Here is a 17926-nt window from a genome sequence, read left to right on the forward strand (position 1 = left end):
TGAGTTGGCTCCAGTAACGTATGACTTAAGTAACATGCACTTTGAAAGTTAATATGAACTGATGCTGAAGATGACCGCTCTTATCTACCTGGATATTCTCTGCTGCTAGACTGAAAGGCCTCTGCCAGTGACATCTGAATCTGGGTGGAGGGTCTGGGTCTGTCGGGGCCAGGGAATGGGGGGATGTCTCTCCTCTCCGTTTCTGATGCTCCGCGTTTTCTGCTGCGTGGTTTTGCATGTGCTTGTAGAGGTTTGTTGTGTTTCCACTGTATTTAACGGCCCTGTTGCAAACTATACAGCTTGCTGTAGTTTCATTTTCTGCAATAAAATAAAGCCAAACGGCGCCTCTCTTCCTCTCAGACATTTCGATGCTTCGGCGGTGTCTCTCTCCGTACTGTGACGTGGGGACTCGAGGAGAGCGCTGAGTGGGCGGGCCAGGCTGAGCCTACCTGCATGGCTGTTTGGCTGGCGCCGCTAAGCCACGTGACGGTGCAACAACAAAAGAGAGGGGCGGGGTGCGCTGCTCCGTGCTGTGTGACACAGCACAGCGCTGCTCTTGCAGAGAGTAGACTTTGATGAATCCGCATGCGCAGCAGTCAGTGCGTGCAGGAGAGAAAAAAAGTTTGCGTATCGATCTTTTTACAAGAGTATTGCTCAGTATCAATACCAGCGTTGGTATCGCTTTTAGGATCGATCCGCCCACCTCTACTCGACACAGAACACCACATCACTAGAGACCAACCGTGAGGTAAGCTCTCGGCAGTGAAACTCGAAGCTGTTCTGCGTCTGTTGTGTTTTTGTGCCTCGCTAAGAAGCAGAACAAATACTGGTTTTCTCGCTTTTCCCACCGGTTCGTCTAATTTGGCAGCACTGTGTTGCTCTCACTGCGGTATCATCACTTCCGGTCCAGGAGCACAGTGGTCTTTGCTGTATCTGTTTAATCTGTGTAGCTCGATTTTCCTAGTTAACGACATATTTCAGTGTAATCTTCACCTACTTTATCTAGAGCACACTCTCTCACAATCACCTGTATTCACGTTGTTCACTTTATTTGTCTTTAGAAATTCGCTAGCTTATCGCAGCCATTAACTTAGCTCTTTGCCGACTAACTAGCAGCATGGCTTCTTCTCCTGTCCCTCCCGCACTTTCCTGTCACATGTTTACTCCTCGGCCTCCTTTAGCAGTAACGGTACTTATAAGAAATGTCTGTTTGTAGCTCTGGAGGCCAGGCTCAGTGAACTGGAGACTCGGTTCTGCACCCTGGAAAATCCTGTATCTAGCCAGGCCCCTGTAGTCGGTGCGGACCATGGTAGCTTAGCCACCGTTAGCTCCCCCAGCAGAGAACTGTGAGGAGGAAGCGCAGTCGTAAATAGTCTCCTTATGTGGTCCGAGTTGGTGAAAAAGCAGCAGGAAATAGAGGAAGTGTTGTGGGTGAACTGAGGCGAGTCTGATCCACTGGTACCGCGGCATAATCAGAACCATGTGTACATGTTGTAAACTGAGTTCTGTGTAACCCACTGATTTTACTGTGAAAGTCCACAATAAAAGCCGCTGCGCAGGAAGCCGTCCCTCGGGACAGATCACTTCCGCTCAGTCCGGAAGTCCGCTGTGCTTCCACATGTTCCCTGATTATTCCCGTCTTCCCCTCTTATGTTTTGTCCCTGTGACTCTCCATGCTCCTCATGTTCCGTAATGTTCCCCAATTTAGGTTTTCTCCGCTTTTGTAACGAGCCTTGTTTTGTTAGTTTGTACCTTCAGTCACAATAAAGGCTCGTTTTCTTTAACTCCTGCCTGCACCTGAGTCCAGCCATTGGGTCCTCACTTCCACCCACTGTGGCACACCTCTGGTTTCAATTACTTAATGCAAATTCCTAATAGGGTAATGCTCTTAGGATCATTGAAACTCTAGACTTACTGTATGAGGATAATCTGGGATCTGACAGTTTGGTGGAGACGTCTGATCCAGCTGCTTTGTGGGGTTGTGTCTCTGAATGAGTCTATTTACATCTCTCTAAGGATTGAAGAGTGGCATCATGGAGGGTGGAGAGTAGGGCTGGGCGATATGGACGAAAAATAATCTTTTTTTTTTTTTTTTCAACCTGAATGGCGATATACGATAGATATCTCGATATTTTTCTTCCCAAAGGTATAAACAAAAAGGCCCTTCAGAGTCAAAGCTACATGTCCCAAATGTCTGACACTTTTATTAACATTCAGCTGTAGATGTTCATGAGAAATTACTCAAAAATGAACTATTGGCATATTTAAATAATAATGCTCCTCAAATAAATTAATGTTTTTTTTCCTCTATAAAAAGACTCACAGCTGTGCTATTAAAATGTAAATAAAAAAGCTACAGAGCAAAAATATCAAAATGCTGACTGATTATTTATAAAGCCAGTTTGGAAGTCTGCTTCACTGGGAAGTACTTCCTCCTGTGTGTACTCCTGTACATCCAGTACTGTGACTACTGAACAAACTTCCATCTGCAGGATTTTAGCGTCTCAGTAAATCCACAGACATTTGCACTGATGTATCACAGTAACGGGCCACCCACTCAATGCAGCGTCTGCAAGCACACAAAAAAGACCCACTTCTGCTGTTAAGGTCATGTGACTTACGGTACAAACCAACTTCTGCTGCGTATGGCGGCGCTCTCTCACCTGCAGCCAGGGACTCTTGGGGGTCCGGGCGATGCCAGAGCGTACGAACGGACGCAGTACGAAGGCTGTATGTACACAGAACACGGCGACAGCGAAGGATTTCAGGTTAACAAAACTCTCCGACCTCACCGGAAAAAGACATTAAATTTGTCGCTAGTCTCTTTTGGGGGAAAAGTCTCCAGTGGGGTCTGAAAAGTCGTTCATTTAGCAACAAAGTCACAAAGTTAGGAACACTGCCATGCTGTCACTTCCTGCATGATTAACGGGTGAAGCGGAGAGGGGGGGGGCAGTATGAAACTGTGCAGAGACAAACTGGGAGAAGAGAAAGGTGAACTGGTGTGATTGTAACACGACATAGACTATATTAATATAAACAATATTGTCTCATCTTATATCGCATATGAAAATTTATCAATATTTTTAAAATCTCGATATATTGCCCGGCCCTAGTGGAGAGACTTGTGAAGTGGAGAGCAGGTCGAGAACTCCTGTTGTATTAATAGGACTGGGGGGCTGAATGGTAAATGGACTAGTTCTTATACAGCGCTTTTCTACTCAGATATGAGCACTCAAAGCGCTTATACAACACGTTCACATTTACCCCATGCACACGCATTCATACAAGCACTTCCATGATTAATTAATTAAGCTAAGTGCTTTAATCGTCTAACATTCACTCACATTCATACTCCGACGGAACGGTCGGAGAGCAACTTGGGGTTAAGTATCTTGCCCAAGGATACATTGGCACGCAGCCTGCAGTAGCCAGGAATTGAACCACTGACCTTCCAATCAGTAGGTGACCTGCTCTACCTACTGAGCTACAGCCACCCCAAGGTGTGGAAAGTCTGGTGTGGGGGCCTTTGGGCTTGTAGTTGGTTAATTGGCTCCATGTGATGAGCACTGGTTACTGTTGAGAATCTGTACCTGGGTCTGATGCTCATCAGAGGCTGGAGAGCCTCTTCCTATCAGCTCCCCTTCCAGGAATGATGCTGCTGCTTCTCAGCTGTTTCTCACATTGTGCACAAAAGGTTCAAATGGCGCTCCAAACTGCAGTCAGTGCAGTTTATCAGCAGTGTTGTAGTTTCCAGGTGTGCGAGGGTCCACTTGGGTCTGAGTGAGGTCCATCTCATGATCAGAGGCTGAACTGTGCCGTCTTTACCTTCATGGTTTCCATGATGCTTTGACTGCAGCTGTAACAACACTGATTCCAGCAGGATGTGTACAAAGCATTTTGACAGACACACAAAGCTGGACAGCTTTTGTTCTGTGGGTTTGGAGAGTCTGTCTCTGTGTGTGTGTCTGCATTCACTTTGTTCCTCTAATAGAAAATCAGTGTGCAGATGTTGATTCCTGCACTGACTGCTGTTCTTCAGCCTGTAGAAACCATCCTGTAGCTGCTGGAACAAATGCATCTTCTAAATGTTGCTCTGCTCAGGTTTTTGTTTGCTCTGCTTCTTTTTGTCAGGGATCAGATACTTTGTGTCCCAGCTGAGTAGCAGCAGGAGGAGGAGAGCCTGACGGAGCAGCAGAGGAACATATTCATCCATTTGGACTCAGCTCAGCCCCTGCAGAGAAAACAATGAGCTCAACACAACAGGTGAGACAAAAATCACTGTGATTGAATCTGTGTGACTTTATCAGCCGCTGGTTTCATTAAATCAGTTTTAAGCATTTAGCTTCGACCTGTTCATCCTGGGCTCCTCCATACATACAGAGTCTACTTTCCTTATGTTTTCGCTATTGTTTCTGTCTTATAATATTGCACAGAGATGTGGCTATTACACAGAGTGTGTGTGTGTGTGTGTGTGTGTGTGTGTGTGTGTGTGTGTGTGTGTGTGTGTGTGTGTGTGTGAGTGAGAGTTCAGGGAGGTGGTTGCTTTGGCGAAGAACAGACAAACAAACAGGGTGGATGGAGCAGCTACAAAGTTCTCTTTTCTTCACTTACTGATCAGCTGGTTGATGAAGGACCTCCAGCTGTTTCCCAGTAAAGTTTTAATGGAGGTTACAGGGAGAAAAGCATCTTTTGGACGCTGGAAATACATTTTCTTCCACTCCATGTGAGCCCACCGGCTCCGCCTCTTTGTGCTTGTGCAGACAGACTGCAGGGAAAACAGCCGACTGCTGCTGTTGTTATCAGTGTTTATGTTGAAAAACTGGGGGCTGTGTGAGCGTGATCTTGTAAGGCTTTATATTCACAAACACTCTCCTAAATACGTTTCTGCTGTAGGTCTATATTTAGTCACTAATCAGGGATTAAAGTATAAGAAAATATCTTGACAGGGAAGGGGTCCTTCCGGTACTGGACGAACGCTAGTGCTAATAGCTGCGCTCGCGAGCATTACAAACATTACTAACACACAAACACAGCAGAGAGCGGTGGAGGCGTGGAAAAACATGTCAGAGATGATCCACTCAGTGTCAAAGGGAATCCATCGCAGCAACGGAGAACATTTTAGAGCCTGAGGGGTTTATTTCTAACTCCTGATCCACTGCAGTCCAGTAGGTGGCGGTAATGTAGCTCTAAGCTGGTTTGGTCAACTGTAAATCCACAAGAAGAATAAGACAACAATGGAGAACTGTAATGCAGCTAATATGGGCGAAATGCTATTTAATGGATCAGATCAGTAACTGACCTGCAGTGTGTTTCGTTTCTGCCTTGATCCAACTAATGGAGGGAAACTCAGTTTGTTCCACGACTGCATTTCACTCATTACTTCTGCTTGTATCTCTGTCTCTGTAGGACCAACATGGAGTGAGAAGTCAGCACTCTCAGGAAGCCGACAAACCTCACACAAGGAAGGGAGGCAAGAAATATAGCTGTGATCTGTGTGGGAAGGATTTTACTGCGAAGTCTTACCTAAAAATACATCAACTCATCCACACTGGAGAGAGACCATTCAGCTGTGAGTTGTGTGAAAAGTCCTTTGCTCATCTTGAAAGTTTGAAAAAACACCAACTCATCCACAGTGGAGTGAAAGCGTACAGCTGTGATCAGTGTGGTAAAGCTTTTACTCAAAGTAGCCACTTACGGAGGCATCAAGTTTCCCACTCTGGAATTAAAGCATACAGCTGTGACATCTGTGGACAAACTTTCAGCCTTCTAGGGACTCTAAATAGACACCTACGCATTCACACTAGACACAATGTGTACCCCTGTGATCAATGTGGTAAACCTTTTACAACTGAGAAACAGTTACAACGCCATAATGTTACCCACACTGAGGAAAGACCTTACAAATGTGACCTGTGTGAGAAGGCTTTTAAAGATACGGAGTGTCTAAAAAAACACCAAGAGATCCACACCAGAAAGACACCATACAAGTGCAGTTACTGTGAGGTATGTATTTTTATTTTGATCTTTTAGTTTTAGCTTTATTATCTGAAACAACTGTGCTCATTAACTTGTGTTAGGAATTCCAACACTGGGTGAGTCATGACATTTTAATCTCGCTTATGATTTCTACTTCTTTTTTTATTTATATTGATTTTTTAAATTTTTTTTATTTATACAATCAAAGAATGCTGAAACAAATAATAATAACAATAAATAAAAAGATTAACATGGACATGCAAGATTGCCATATGTACAGTTTGTTTCTATGTATCCATGTGTAAGTCTTTCTCACTGATGCCCTTACAGTCTATTTCTCATGGAATTGTTCTTGAGTCTTTGTCCTGTGAGGCAGCTGCTCCATAATGTAGATTATGGTCATTTTGTGTTGGTGGGTCATGTTTATGCCACTTTCTTGTGACTGCTTTCTTGCAGGCCACTAACAAGATTTTTTTTTTAACACCTTATGTCCTGCCATGTTATCAAAATACAACAATTTTCATGATTTATATTCCATAATCCAGAATTCTAACCATGGCTAGTTGGACATTACCCCAGAATATTGCGAGTTTAGGACACGGCCAAAAAATATGAGTGATCCGCATTAATGCCTCCACATCTCCTCCGTTCTACTGTTTCTGTCACCTATCAGGCTATGAATTTATCTTTCCTGGATGAGTTGTGTTAAAATTTTCCAATTGGCATAATAGACTTCATCACACCACCAAATTACAGGTCATGATAATATACCTTGAGGTCTGGCAATGCCATACCTTCTTTATCTTTCCCAATCTGTAGTCTTGTAATCTGATTCTTGCTCAGTGGCCTTTACATCTAAACCTTGACATGGTTTTATCCCATATTCTGAATTGTTTTTCTGGTATTTCAACAGGCAAAGACTGAAACAGGTCTTCAGGGGAGAACACTCATTTTTATGATCTCTATTCGTGAGCAAATGTCTAATGGAAGGATGCTCTACCTTTTCACTTGAGTCCTAATTTCTGGGGTGGCTGTAGCTCAGTAGGTAGAGCAGGTCACCTACTGATCGGAAGGTCAGGAGTTCGATTCAAGGATACATTGGCTACATGCCAATGTATCCTTGGGCAAGATACTTAACCCCAAGTTGCTCTCCGACGCAACCATTGGAGTGTGAATGTTAGATAATTAAAGCACTTAGCTTAGTTAATATGGAAGTGCTTGTATGAATGGGTGTGCATGGGTAAATGTAAAATGTATAAGCGCTTTGAGTGCTCTGAGTAGAAAAGTGCTATATAAGAACTAGTCCATTTACCATATAGATATTCAATTCTTTCTGTTAACATGACCCAGAGGTTGCGCTCCAATACATATTAAATTTCAACTGTGTAACTCTGAATGGAGAATATGTTACGTTGTTTTTAAACCAACAACAATCTTTGTAATAATGGGTGCTATTTCAAAAACACATAGATAAATGTGTAAAACTGAAAATTGGCAAACACTTATTGACAGTAAGAACTAAAACCACAAGTTTCTCTTATACAGATAAAAGCTGCAGTATGTAACTTTTATAAATCTGTTTTTTACATATTTGTTAAAACTGTCACCCAGGTTGCCCATGTTATGAGACAGAAAATCTGTGAAAAACTCAAGCTCCTCCACCTCCACCATGAACTGCTTCCGGTCAAAAACAGCCAATCAGGGCCAGGAGGAGGGTCTTAGCGATGTCAATCCCTCCTCGTACACGCTGCTCATGTACTAATGGCAGAGAAACAACTTACTTATCTACCGTCATTGGTGGCCATACTAACTACAGGGTTCTAGCCAGAAATTTTTTTTCAGCCCTAACGCTAATACTAATTAATAAGGTAATGTTAACCTTTAAATGCCGCTCCCGCTTGTTAAGTGAGTGATGGGGCCTACGTATGTAACTGGAAAGCACCTCTGAAACCTAGGTAGTAATTACAGTCTTTGTGGATGTGTAGTCACATTTCTCGAGGTGCGTGTCAGGTTAGGTTCAGAGAGGATTTTTGGTTATGTACGAAGGACCGATGCAGAGCTCTAAATCAGGCCTTATTGGATCAATAGAGTGATCATTTTTGCATATAATCCAGAAGAGTTACACTTACATATCATGCATTTAATGTGTATCAGAGTGCCTTTTCGTTCTACTAATAGGTTTGCAGAAATCACATAAAAAGCATACACAACAAAAACATAATCCAGATGTTTTTATTAATCAGCTGCTGAAAGCGTTTCCTATGTTTGAATATCTGCCACCATGTTGTGAGCATAAACTATCACATTTTTATTGTAACAGGAAGCTCCACTCGAGCTGAAACCTAATGTTTGACTATGGCTTTCTGAATACAAGTAGGGCTGCAACTATCGATTAATTTTTGTAATCAAGTATTCTATCGATTACGACATCAATTAATCAAGTAATTGATTGAAATAATTTTTTGTATTAACAGTTCATCTGCATGTTTTAACTTCCGTACTGCAGATGTTTCTCTGTGTGAAACAAACAGGATGGATGGAGCAGCTACAAAGTTCTCTGTTCTTCATGTTGCTGATCAGGTGGTTGATGAAGGACCTCCAGCTGTTTCCAAGTAAAGGTTTTAAGGTGGTTACAGGAAAAAGCGCTGCTGCCTTGGACACTAGAAAAACATTTCCTTCCACTCCACCTGAGCTCACCGTCTCAGTAACGGCTCCGCCTCTTTGCGCTTGCTGCAGATTTTAGCCATGTGCACACTGCACGTAAATTCTTGAAAAACTGCGGTCTGCGTGAGCTGAATATTGTAATTGCTTTGTATTCCTTCTGGTATCAAATGATCACTAGTGCTAATGGTAGCGCCCAGTAGCCAACTGGTTATAGCTTACATTCTCAGCACAGTGAGCAAAAAAAAACACACACACACACACACAGCAAAGAGCAGTGGAAAAACATGTCAGCAATGATCCACTTGGTGCTGATCAAGGATTTTCTTTTTAAAAATCGAGTTACTCGAGGAATCGTTGCAGCCCTAGTTCAGTCATTCCTCCGTTGTCGCTGTGTTGTTCACCTTGGTCATCACGACACTGACTGCAGATTCAGGTCTTGAACAGCTGCCCGGAGTCCCAGTGCACTCATAGCTTTATGTAGGTGTCTAGTATGGGATCCCTTTCTCTTTCTGCGCTGCTTTGATGGGTCTGCCTCTCCATAATGTCTGTTGCATAATCATTTTTTTCAAAATAAAGTCACTTGCCATTGCTCTATCTTCTGTCGTCATGCTTTCTTAATTGCAGCTCCTTAATGTAAAATTTTAAAAAGTTCACAATTATTGATCTCGGTGATGAAGTTGCAGCTGGCTTTGGGAACAATGTTCTGTGCACCCGCTGGATCTGGAGTTCTGTCGTCCGGCAGTTTGAGTTTTGAACAATTATTTTACCAAGTCAGTGACAGACTTTCCATCTTTTTTTCCATGGGCACTCCGTAGATCCTTATACTGTTTCTACTTAAAAACCTCTCTAAATGTTCCGCATCTCCATGTTCTCTTTCACCGCTGTCAGGAGCATTTCTTTAATCAACAAACGAGCCATTCGAGTTTGCACCTCCGCTATGCTAGCGTTCTGACTCTGTGGTTCCTGCAAAACTTCCCCCTTAAACTCCATGAGGCCGTCTATCGGAGTTTTCCTGACATTGCTCATGAATTCTCATGTCTCATTTGATGTTTTTCTTTTTTTATACTCTTCGGTGTGTAATGACATTGCTTCCAGTAGAGCGTTTTCACTATTGCAAGTTAGCTGAGCTTCACCAGGCACCGTTTCACCATGGAATCCCTCCCTCTTGTTTAGCAGACTTGGATCCAAGTTTTGTTGTGGTTTGGACATTTTCTCATTATTCCCCTGAGTCCCTTGTTGTTTCCCTCCTCTCAGGCCACTTTTGCACCGACGGGGTGCCAGTGCCAGTATTTGAACCATTCAGCGGTTTTTCCACAGCAAACACTGAAAAATGGGTTCAACTCGGGCCCTGCAAGCTAGCTGGTCTGAACCAAGAACACATGATGAAAGCCGCAGAAGGGCGGTTACTGTCTCAGCATAAACTTTTCTACCACTATTTCACTGCATGGTGTGTATTACAGGAGAAAAGTGATTTTCACAGCTGTGAATTAGGTTGGGCTCTAAGGCTGAACTTGCTGCTTTGTATCAGTTCATATCACAGATAAAAGGACACAAAGTGCGTACTTGTCGTCTTGCTCTAATCTCTGTCTGTGTTTCCCTCTGTGCTGCACACAGATGCTGCAGTAGTTTGGTTTGGACCCTAAAACGTGTTTGCAGCACAGAAAGGGGGGCGTGTTCTCCCACGTTTGTGCGCTTCAGCTTCCAGACGAGGACCCGCCCACCCAATCTGTTTTGTTTATGATGTCTTTGTTAGTCTAATGTTTTGTTTCTATTCCCAGTGTTTCCCTGACTGTTCTTTTGGTCATGCTTAGATTCCCTCTGTGCCAAGTCTCCCTACGTGTTAATGCTGTGTGCACCATGTTTGGTTCCTGCCTGTTTTATTTTGACAGTCCTGTGTGCTTGTGGTTAATTTTGCTTCCCTTGTCTCCTCTGTGTAATTATGTTCAGCTGTGCTCCTCACCTGTTTCCTGTTCCCTGATTGTCCCTCTGTATATATAGTGTCTGCGTTCCCCTTGTTCCTTGTCATTTTTTGTTCATCCCTCTGTGCTTTAAATTCATGTTTATGTTTCATCAAGTAGACTTTTGCTATTAAACCTCAAACTTGAAATTAAGCTGCTCGTGTACTGTGTCCTGCTTTGGGGTCCTCTGCCTTGCAGGCCACAGCTACTACATGACAGTCATACATCACTTAAATTGTTTCTGGAGCTAGTTATTTCACCTGGAGGTCCTTTTCCTGAAACCAATTAGTAGGACCTCTCCACTATGCATCCGTCTTGGTGTAGCACTGCACCAGAAGTCCAATTTTTGCCACTATACACTTCAGCATCCACTGACCCTACCAGCCATGAAGTGGCCTACCCCTTCATGGCTGAGTTGCTGTCATTCTCAATCTCTTCTACATTGTTATAATCCCACTAACAGCTGACTGTGGAATATTTAGTAGTGAGGAAACTTCAGGACTTGTTGCACAGGTATCATCCTATCACGGTACCACGCTGGGATTCACTGAGCTCCTGAGAGCGACCCATTCCCTTTAAGTGGGAACTTTTTTCAGATATGAATGACTTTATATGGAAGGACCCATACAAAAAGGAAGAGTTACTGTATCCCAGTAAGCTGAGTGTTTATAATGTAAGCAGTAAAATGTTATTGGACGTTGGCAGAGATGCTCTTTATTTCAGGTGATGTACAGGATAAGTGTTGAAGGAATTCGCTGACTTACACTGTCTTTGTGTCTTTGTTTAGAAGCAGAGCCACACAGATGGATCTGGTTCTCAGCCCTGTCCTCACTGTGGTGGTGGAAAAGCGTTTCGCTGTGACCTTTGTGGGAAAACTTACAATCAAAAAACAAGCCTGAAATGGCATCAACTCAGACACGCTGGACACAAACTGCATGAATGCAGGGAATGTGGGAGGGACTTCACCACATCAAATAAATTAAAACGCCATGAACTCATCCACAGTGGGATTAAAAAGCATCTCTGTGACCAGTGTGGGTCATCCTTCACCACTGCACATGAGCTTACAGTGCATACACGTGTCCACACAGGAGAGAAACCATACAAGTGCAGACACTGTGAGAAAAGCTTCTCACATTCAAGTAGTCGTAACCTCCATGAACATACACATGTTGAAGGGAACTACAGCTGTGACCAGTGTGACAAGAGCTTCAGGAATCTCCGTTCATACGCTGAACACCAACGATCCCACGCTGCAAGGAAACTGTTTCACTGTCACCAATGTGCAAAAACATTCACTTCATTATCTGCTCTGTCCAAACATCAGCGTGATCATGCAGGGCAGAAATCATTCCCATCACTGGATCACAAGGAGTCTGCAGAGTCAGAAACCTCCTCTTGGGGTCAAACTTAAAAACCTTGAGATCCGGCTCCACAGAATTCCGATGGAATCTCCTGTAAAGATCCTTATCCTGATCAGATGAGGTAGCTCTGGTTTCTGGACTTGCAGTGAATAATCCTACAATATATAAACTCAAAACTTCATGCACATCCAGACTTATGTTTAGACTATATAGTCTTATCCCCCTTTTATAATTGACAAGAACTTATCCCAAACCAATAAATATAATTCCTTTTGATTGTGCAACTTATCAATAACTCAAAAGATGCCATCTCTGCCATACACCTCATCTGATCTCGATACACTGGACCATCTTCTCCATTTACAGAGAATAACTGGCAGCTGTGATAAAGCCTGAAACGGGCAGTGCAGATTCTGGATTAGAGATGTTGGGCGCCGTGTGTACCCACCCATCCTTGCATTGTTTTGATAATTTTTTGCCAGAAAGGTTTAACAACAGGGCAATCTCACATTGCGTGCACTGAAGTCCCTTCATAATATTTGGATTCCCAACACAAATAATTCTCCAGTGAACCTATTTTATGAAGGCGAGTAAAATAACATCAGGGAATTATCTTGTAGTGGGTAAACTTTTCTCTTGTAAACCAGCCCTTTATTTATATATATATATATATATATATATATATATATATATATATATAATAACCTTCTTTTTTCTGAGTCGAATTGGATGAGTCCTTCATACTCACAGGATGCACCGCCCTGGCCCCTTTGTTTTCTGTTTTGTTTGTTTCGTCGTGTGTGCGTGTTTGTTTGGGCGTGTACATGCAGGTACTATACTCATTTTCTGATTTATCTGTCTGTTATCACATTATGGTTCTTACTACTTTATTCTGACTTGATCTCTTTGCTGTATGTGCTCATATTTGGGTATTCAGGTGTGTTCTATCCCAGTTCTGATTGTAAAGAACTGGTACACTGTTAACTGTGCTAATCGTTCTGTTGTCTTTATTTTGTACCTCACTTGAAAAGTTAAATAAACCGGGGGGGGGAAAAATTGCAATTACAATGTTGAAAAAAATCCCCTTAAAGTTATCCAGCTTCCATAAGCAGATGCTTCTTTCTTGGTCATTGATTTACAAGCATAATTTCTCCCCTCACAGGTATTATATCTGGAATAATAAAGACATCTTACATAAAAACGAATCCTTATTTTACCCCAATTGGTACACCCACAACAGTCTTAGTTCATCAGTTGCTCAATCTTGGTTGATCTTTAATGACATACGCTCTTACCTTTTGATCCAACCAAACTTGAAAAGGGTCAAATCTGTTTCTCCTCAACTCGTAATAGCAACCGTCGTACACGCTCATTATTTCAGAAAGATGTTTTGTCACCTCCATATGTGGTATCATATTGGAACACATTTATTGATAACCTTAACTGGAAAATGATTTTGACTTTACCAGCCATGATAACTAATAAATAAAATTATTCCTAGAGTCTGCCCATCCAAAATCTTTCTACAGCATTTTAATAACATAAAATTATTTGCTCTTTTTGTAAATGAAACCCAGAAGACGTGTTTCATTTATTTTGGTCTTCCCCCCTCTGCTCAACTCTGGAAAAATATTTGCAGTTTGATCTCTACATTTATTGAACTGGATGTCTCCCTTTGCTTTGAACACATATTGTTTGGATTCATTGATTTCCCAGTAATTAAAAAAAACAAAACACTATATTATTAAACTTATTACATATTCACAAATGCCGTTACACTATTCAAATATCACTTGCTTCCATTTTTGAAAATGAGGTCAACCAATATATTAAAATTATTAGAAACCCCACCAGTTCTAAAGCAATTAAAACTTGTACCTTATGTGTTCTCTTTAATGTTTTTATGTAATATGTTACTGTAAAAACATTGTTTCAATACCTGTTTCCCCCTGGCAGCTGTTACTACATCATATTGTGATTTATTATACTGCTCTGTCATTTGTTTCTCGATAAAGATCTGCAAAAAACACTTTAAGGTCCAAACCAACTACTGCAGCATCTGTGTGCAGCACAGAGGGAAACACAGACAGCGATTAGAGCAAGACGACAAGTACGCACTTTGTGTCCTTTTATCTGTGATATGAACTGATACAAAGCAGCAAGTTCAGCCTTAGAGCCCAACCTAATTCACAGCCGTGAAAATCGCTTCGCTTTTCTCCTGTAATACACACCATGCAGTAGAAAACAGTTGTAGGAAACTTCGTTGAGACGGCAGAGTCACGCCCTTCTGCTGCTTTCGTCACGCGTTCTTGGTTCAAGACCAGCTAGTTTGCGGGGCCGGAATTGAACCCGTTTTTTTGGCCGAACACAGAGTGCGTTCGTGGTGGAAAAACGAATGGTTCAAATACTGGCACCAGCACCGGAACCCCATCAGTGAAAAAAGGGCCTCACAGGACACTTAAAAGTTTTAATGAACAACGTGCAGAAGTTTGACAGCAGAGGATGTTTGCAGGTAACTTATTCAGGGGCAGGCAGGTTGTCTTTGTCTGATATTAAAATGTGTTTGATCTGAAGCATAACTGTGACAAATATGCACAAAATTTAACAAACCAGGAAAAAAACACTTTCACAGCACTGTTTCTCTCTGAAAACGTCAAATCAGATAAATGAGGCAGCCAAAGACGAGCCAATGCAGGTTTGCTATTCAATAATTTTTATATATCACCAATCATAACCCTGAAAGGTGAGAGGAAACGTGCTGATGTGCTCATATTCAACAACAACAACATCAGGTGGCTTCAGATTAGTTATTTAAATATTTAAATGAACATATTTAACATCACAGATGACAGAAAAAAATGTTTTTATAAGGTTAAAACTTAAATGCTCTGTCTTTGAAATAATGATAATATTATGATAATTATTCTCATGGTGCGCTCAGGACTGAAGCCCCTGATGAAGGCTCGTAGTTTCAGAGGTTAAAAATCCAGGAAGCTTTTCTTCTCTAATCCCCCTTAAAGCTGTTTAAAGATGTACTTTGTAATTCTTTTGGAACTCATGGCTCTCTAATCGATACGAGAACTATAAATGATCTGGGTGATAATAATAAAGTATTCATATTTTATTAAGAAATTGCTCAAAAATAAACTACTGGCTTATTTAAATAATAATAACGCTCCTCAAATACATTAATTAATTTTTCTTCCATAACAAAAGACTCACAGCTGTGCTATAAAAATGTAAACAGAAAAGATCCAGAGCAAAGTCAGCAAAAGGCTGACTTCTTCTTTAAAAATATGTTTTATTGTATCTTCTGCATCTTTACTGCAGTTTTTCCCTGTGTGAAACAAACAGGGTGGATGGAGCAGCTACAAAGTTCTCTTTTCTTCACTTACTGATCAGCTGGTTGATGAAGGACCTCCAGCTGTTTCCCAGTAAAGGTTTAATGGAGGTTTCAGGGAAAAAGCTTCTGTTTTGGACGCAGCTCCACCTGAGCTCATCGTTTCAGTACAAGCTCCGCCTCTTTGCGTGTGCAGACAGCTCCATGTTAAACTGTGACAGCATTATTTTCACTGTTGTGTGAAGTCTTTGATTAAAATCCAAAACAAAAAAATCTGGGCCCTACACAGACGTAATGTAATATTTGTTGCTCACATGTGCGCTCCTAAATCTGTTTCTATTGCAGGAAGTGCTCACGTTTACCTGGTCACACCTGAGCACTGCAGATTTGTAGATTAAATGAAGTGTTTTATAATCAAGTTATTCAAGTTACTCAGTGATCTATTACTGAGGTACACGGGTACAATCTGATCAGTGGGCTTCATTAATATTTTTTTGATGAGCACTGTGTTGTAATATTGTTGCCTGTAGACATGCATTCAGTATGAAATTGTGATTCAAAGATAATGATCAGCTCCAAGTCTGTCCCAGACACACACAGAGATTTTCTTCTTAAACTTTATTCAAAATATTTTTAGAAAGCAGAATTTTCATGTTATCTGAAGATAACATCGACACCTGTGTACATTTGTATCTGCGTGAGCTGTACACGGCAAACCTCTTTTCCAGGGAGGTCTTCAATCTGGTCACATCGTGTGATTTAGCCCACTCAGAACCCACACCAGGAACACCTGTTCAGTCAGTCATTTCCCTTTGGTCTGTGATGTAATAAAGACATGTTTGTGTCTCAGCTGATTTGCAGCAGGAGGAGGAGGAGAGCCTGTCAGAGGAACATTTTCAGGACTCAGCTCAGCCCTGCAGAGGAAACAATGAGCTCAACACAAAAGGGGAGACCAATATTATCATAATCATGTGACTTCATCAGCTGCTGTAGGTCCCATTTGGCAGCAGGCTTTGTGTTAGCTGTTCTCTCCTGAACTCTGTACAGTCAAACATGCAGAACAAAGAAATAATTTTTCCCCAGTGAAAATTATTATATTATTATTATTATAGCCGATATTTGAAAAAAGAGTGTCCAGTGTCAGGCGGTTTTCCAGGTGAGCTGATTTAATCTAAGTTTGCTCGGCTAACGTTGTCTCAGGACGGAGGTACATGAAATGAGCCCTCTTCTTTGTAGTAATTCCTTAATAAAATATCAATATTTGTGCCCCTGTATTGATACAATATCACCCTGCATAATATTGTGATACTATGCTATTTATTAGTATTATTATTAATATTATATCCCCTAGAAGCCAGTTTATGTAGTGAGTAGGGTTTAAAAACACTCAGGTGCAACAAATGATCATGTTAAATATTCACAGTACTCATATCAACAGTGCCATCGCCGCCACCTCCAGCTGTCACTCATCTTCACACGCTGCCCCTCCCGTCACTAGCAGCTGAACACATGAACAGCAGCAGAACAAACTCTGAAGTATGTTAAAGCCTGACGGCTCGGTCCTAATGAGGAATTTCATGAGGTCAGAAAAGCTCCCGTTAGCCGTCTGTTGTCAGTGAGGTAGTGGCTAACACCTGTGGTGAATTAGCAATGTTGTTAATGCTGGAGCTAGGCAGCAAATGCCATCAGCCCCAGACTGAAGCTGAAAAAACTTCAAACAGAAATTAGACACGTGGCAGCCAACCTTACCAACCCTGACCAACAGTGAAAATATGCTGCAAGTCATCCAGAGCACAGGACATAAACTGGACTGTAGCTGAATCCAGTGATGTTCTACTCTTTATTTCAAATAATGCCTTTAAATAATTCATGTGTTATTGAAAGTGACAGGAAGTATTTTTATGAGTATTCAGATCAAGTTCATATTTATAGTATCTTGACAACTGTGCTCTGATCCTGTGGTTTCCCAGAGTCCAGCCCCACTGCACTCATCTTCCTCTGAACTGCAACAGGTGGAAGTTGTCCTCCTGTTTCATCAGAGCTGAGCTGCTCTAATTCTTTATGATCAGGATGTCCAAAACAGCCTATAAAAGATTTTTAGGTTGACCTAATAACCATTAAATAAGTGTGGAGATAACCAAACCCTGGTGGAATGAATCAAAAATGTTACCACACTAACGATCTTTTGATTTTTGCTCTGGTCGGATGGCTTCTCCAGATCCTGATTTTTCCTAATAACAATTCCAGTAAAGTCATCACCCAGATCAGACCATACAAGTCGGATTTTTGCCTACCTCGGATGAAAATCTGGTCCTGTTGTAATACTTTTCCACTTAAATGTGATCGCATAATTTGAATGAGTTTAGTGCTAAAGAACTCCTCAGCTCCGATCACACCCAATTCCAATATCTACAATCAACCCAAACTCCATGCATCAGCTCGTTCATGCACAGCTACGCACACACTAACAACACCCGGAGATCACGTGAGGATTGGCTGCACTGGGCAAATCAGTTCATTTCACCAGAGAAACTCATGACGAGCGCAGGATGCAAGCTTAAGCAACAAACTCGCATTTACACACAAAAATAGGAGATTATAAACTTTGCAATGCAAATCCAGGG

The 17926-nt window shown here is 41.8% G+C and overlaps 2 protein-coding genes across 4 annotated transcripts in view; both read left to right on the plus strand.

Moving 5' to 3' along the window:
• LOC115799114 (NACHT, LRR and PYD domains-containing protein 14-like) overlaps window positions 1-17926 on the plus strand; it is a 488499-nt gene that overhangs the window by 132125 nt on the left and 338448 nt on the right. The gene's annotated exons all lie outside the window — the stretch shown is intronic.
• Window positions 531-12605, plus strand: LOC115799133 (zinc finger protein 271-like). 2 transcript variants are annotated; one of them, XM_030756138.1, is made up of 4 exons: window positions 531-748; window positions 4132-4263; window positions 5407-6003; window positions 11389-12605. In XM_030756138.1, the coding sequence occupies exons 2-4, from the start codon at window positions 4246-4248 to the stop codon at window positions 12010-12012; spliced, it is 1239 nt and encodes a 412-aa protein (XP_030611998.1). In that variant the 5' UTR covers window positions 531-748; window positions 4132-4245; the 3' UTR covers window positions 12013-12605. The 2 variants fall into 2 exon arrangements, with proteins under 2 accessions (XP_030611998.1, XP_030611997.1); XM_030756137.1 differs by having other exon boundaries at window positions 532-748; window positions 11386-12605.

The sequence above is a fragment of the Archocentrus centrarchus genome, chromosome 20, assembly GCF_007364275.1.
Source record: "Archocentrus centrarchus isolate MPI-CPG fArcCen1 chromosome 20, fArcCen1, whole genome shotgun sequence".
Lineage (NCBI taxonomy): Eukaryota > Metazoa > Chordata > Actinopteri > Cichliformes > Cichlidae > Archocentrus > Archocentrus centrarchus.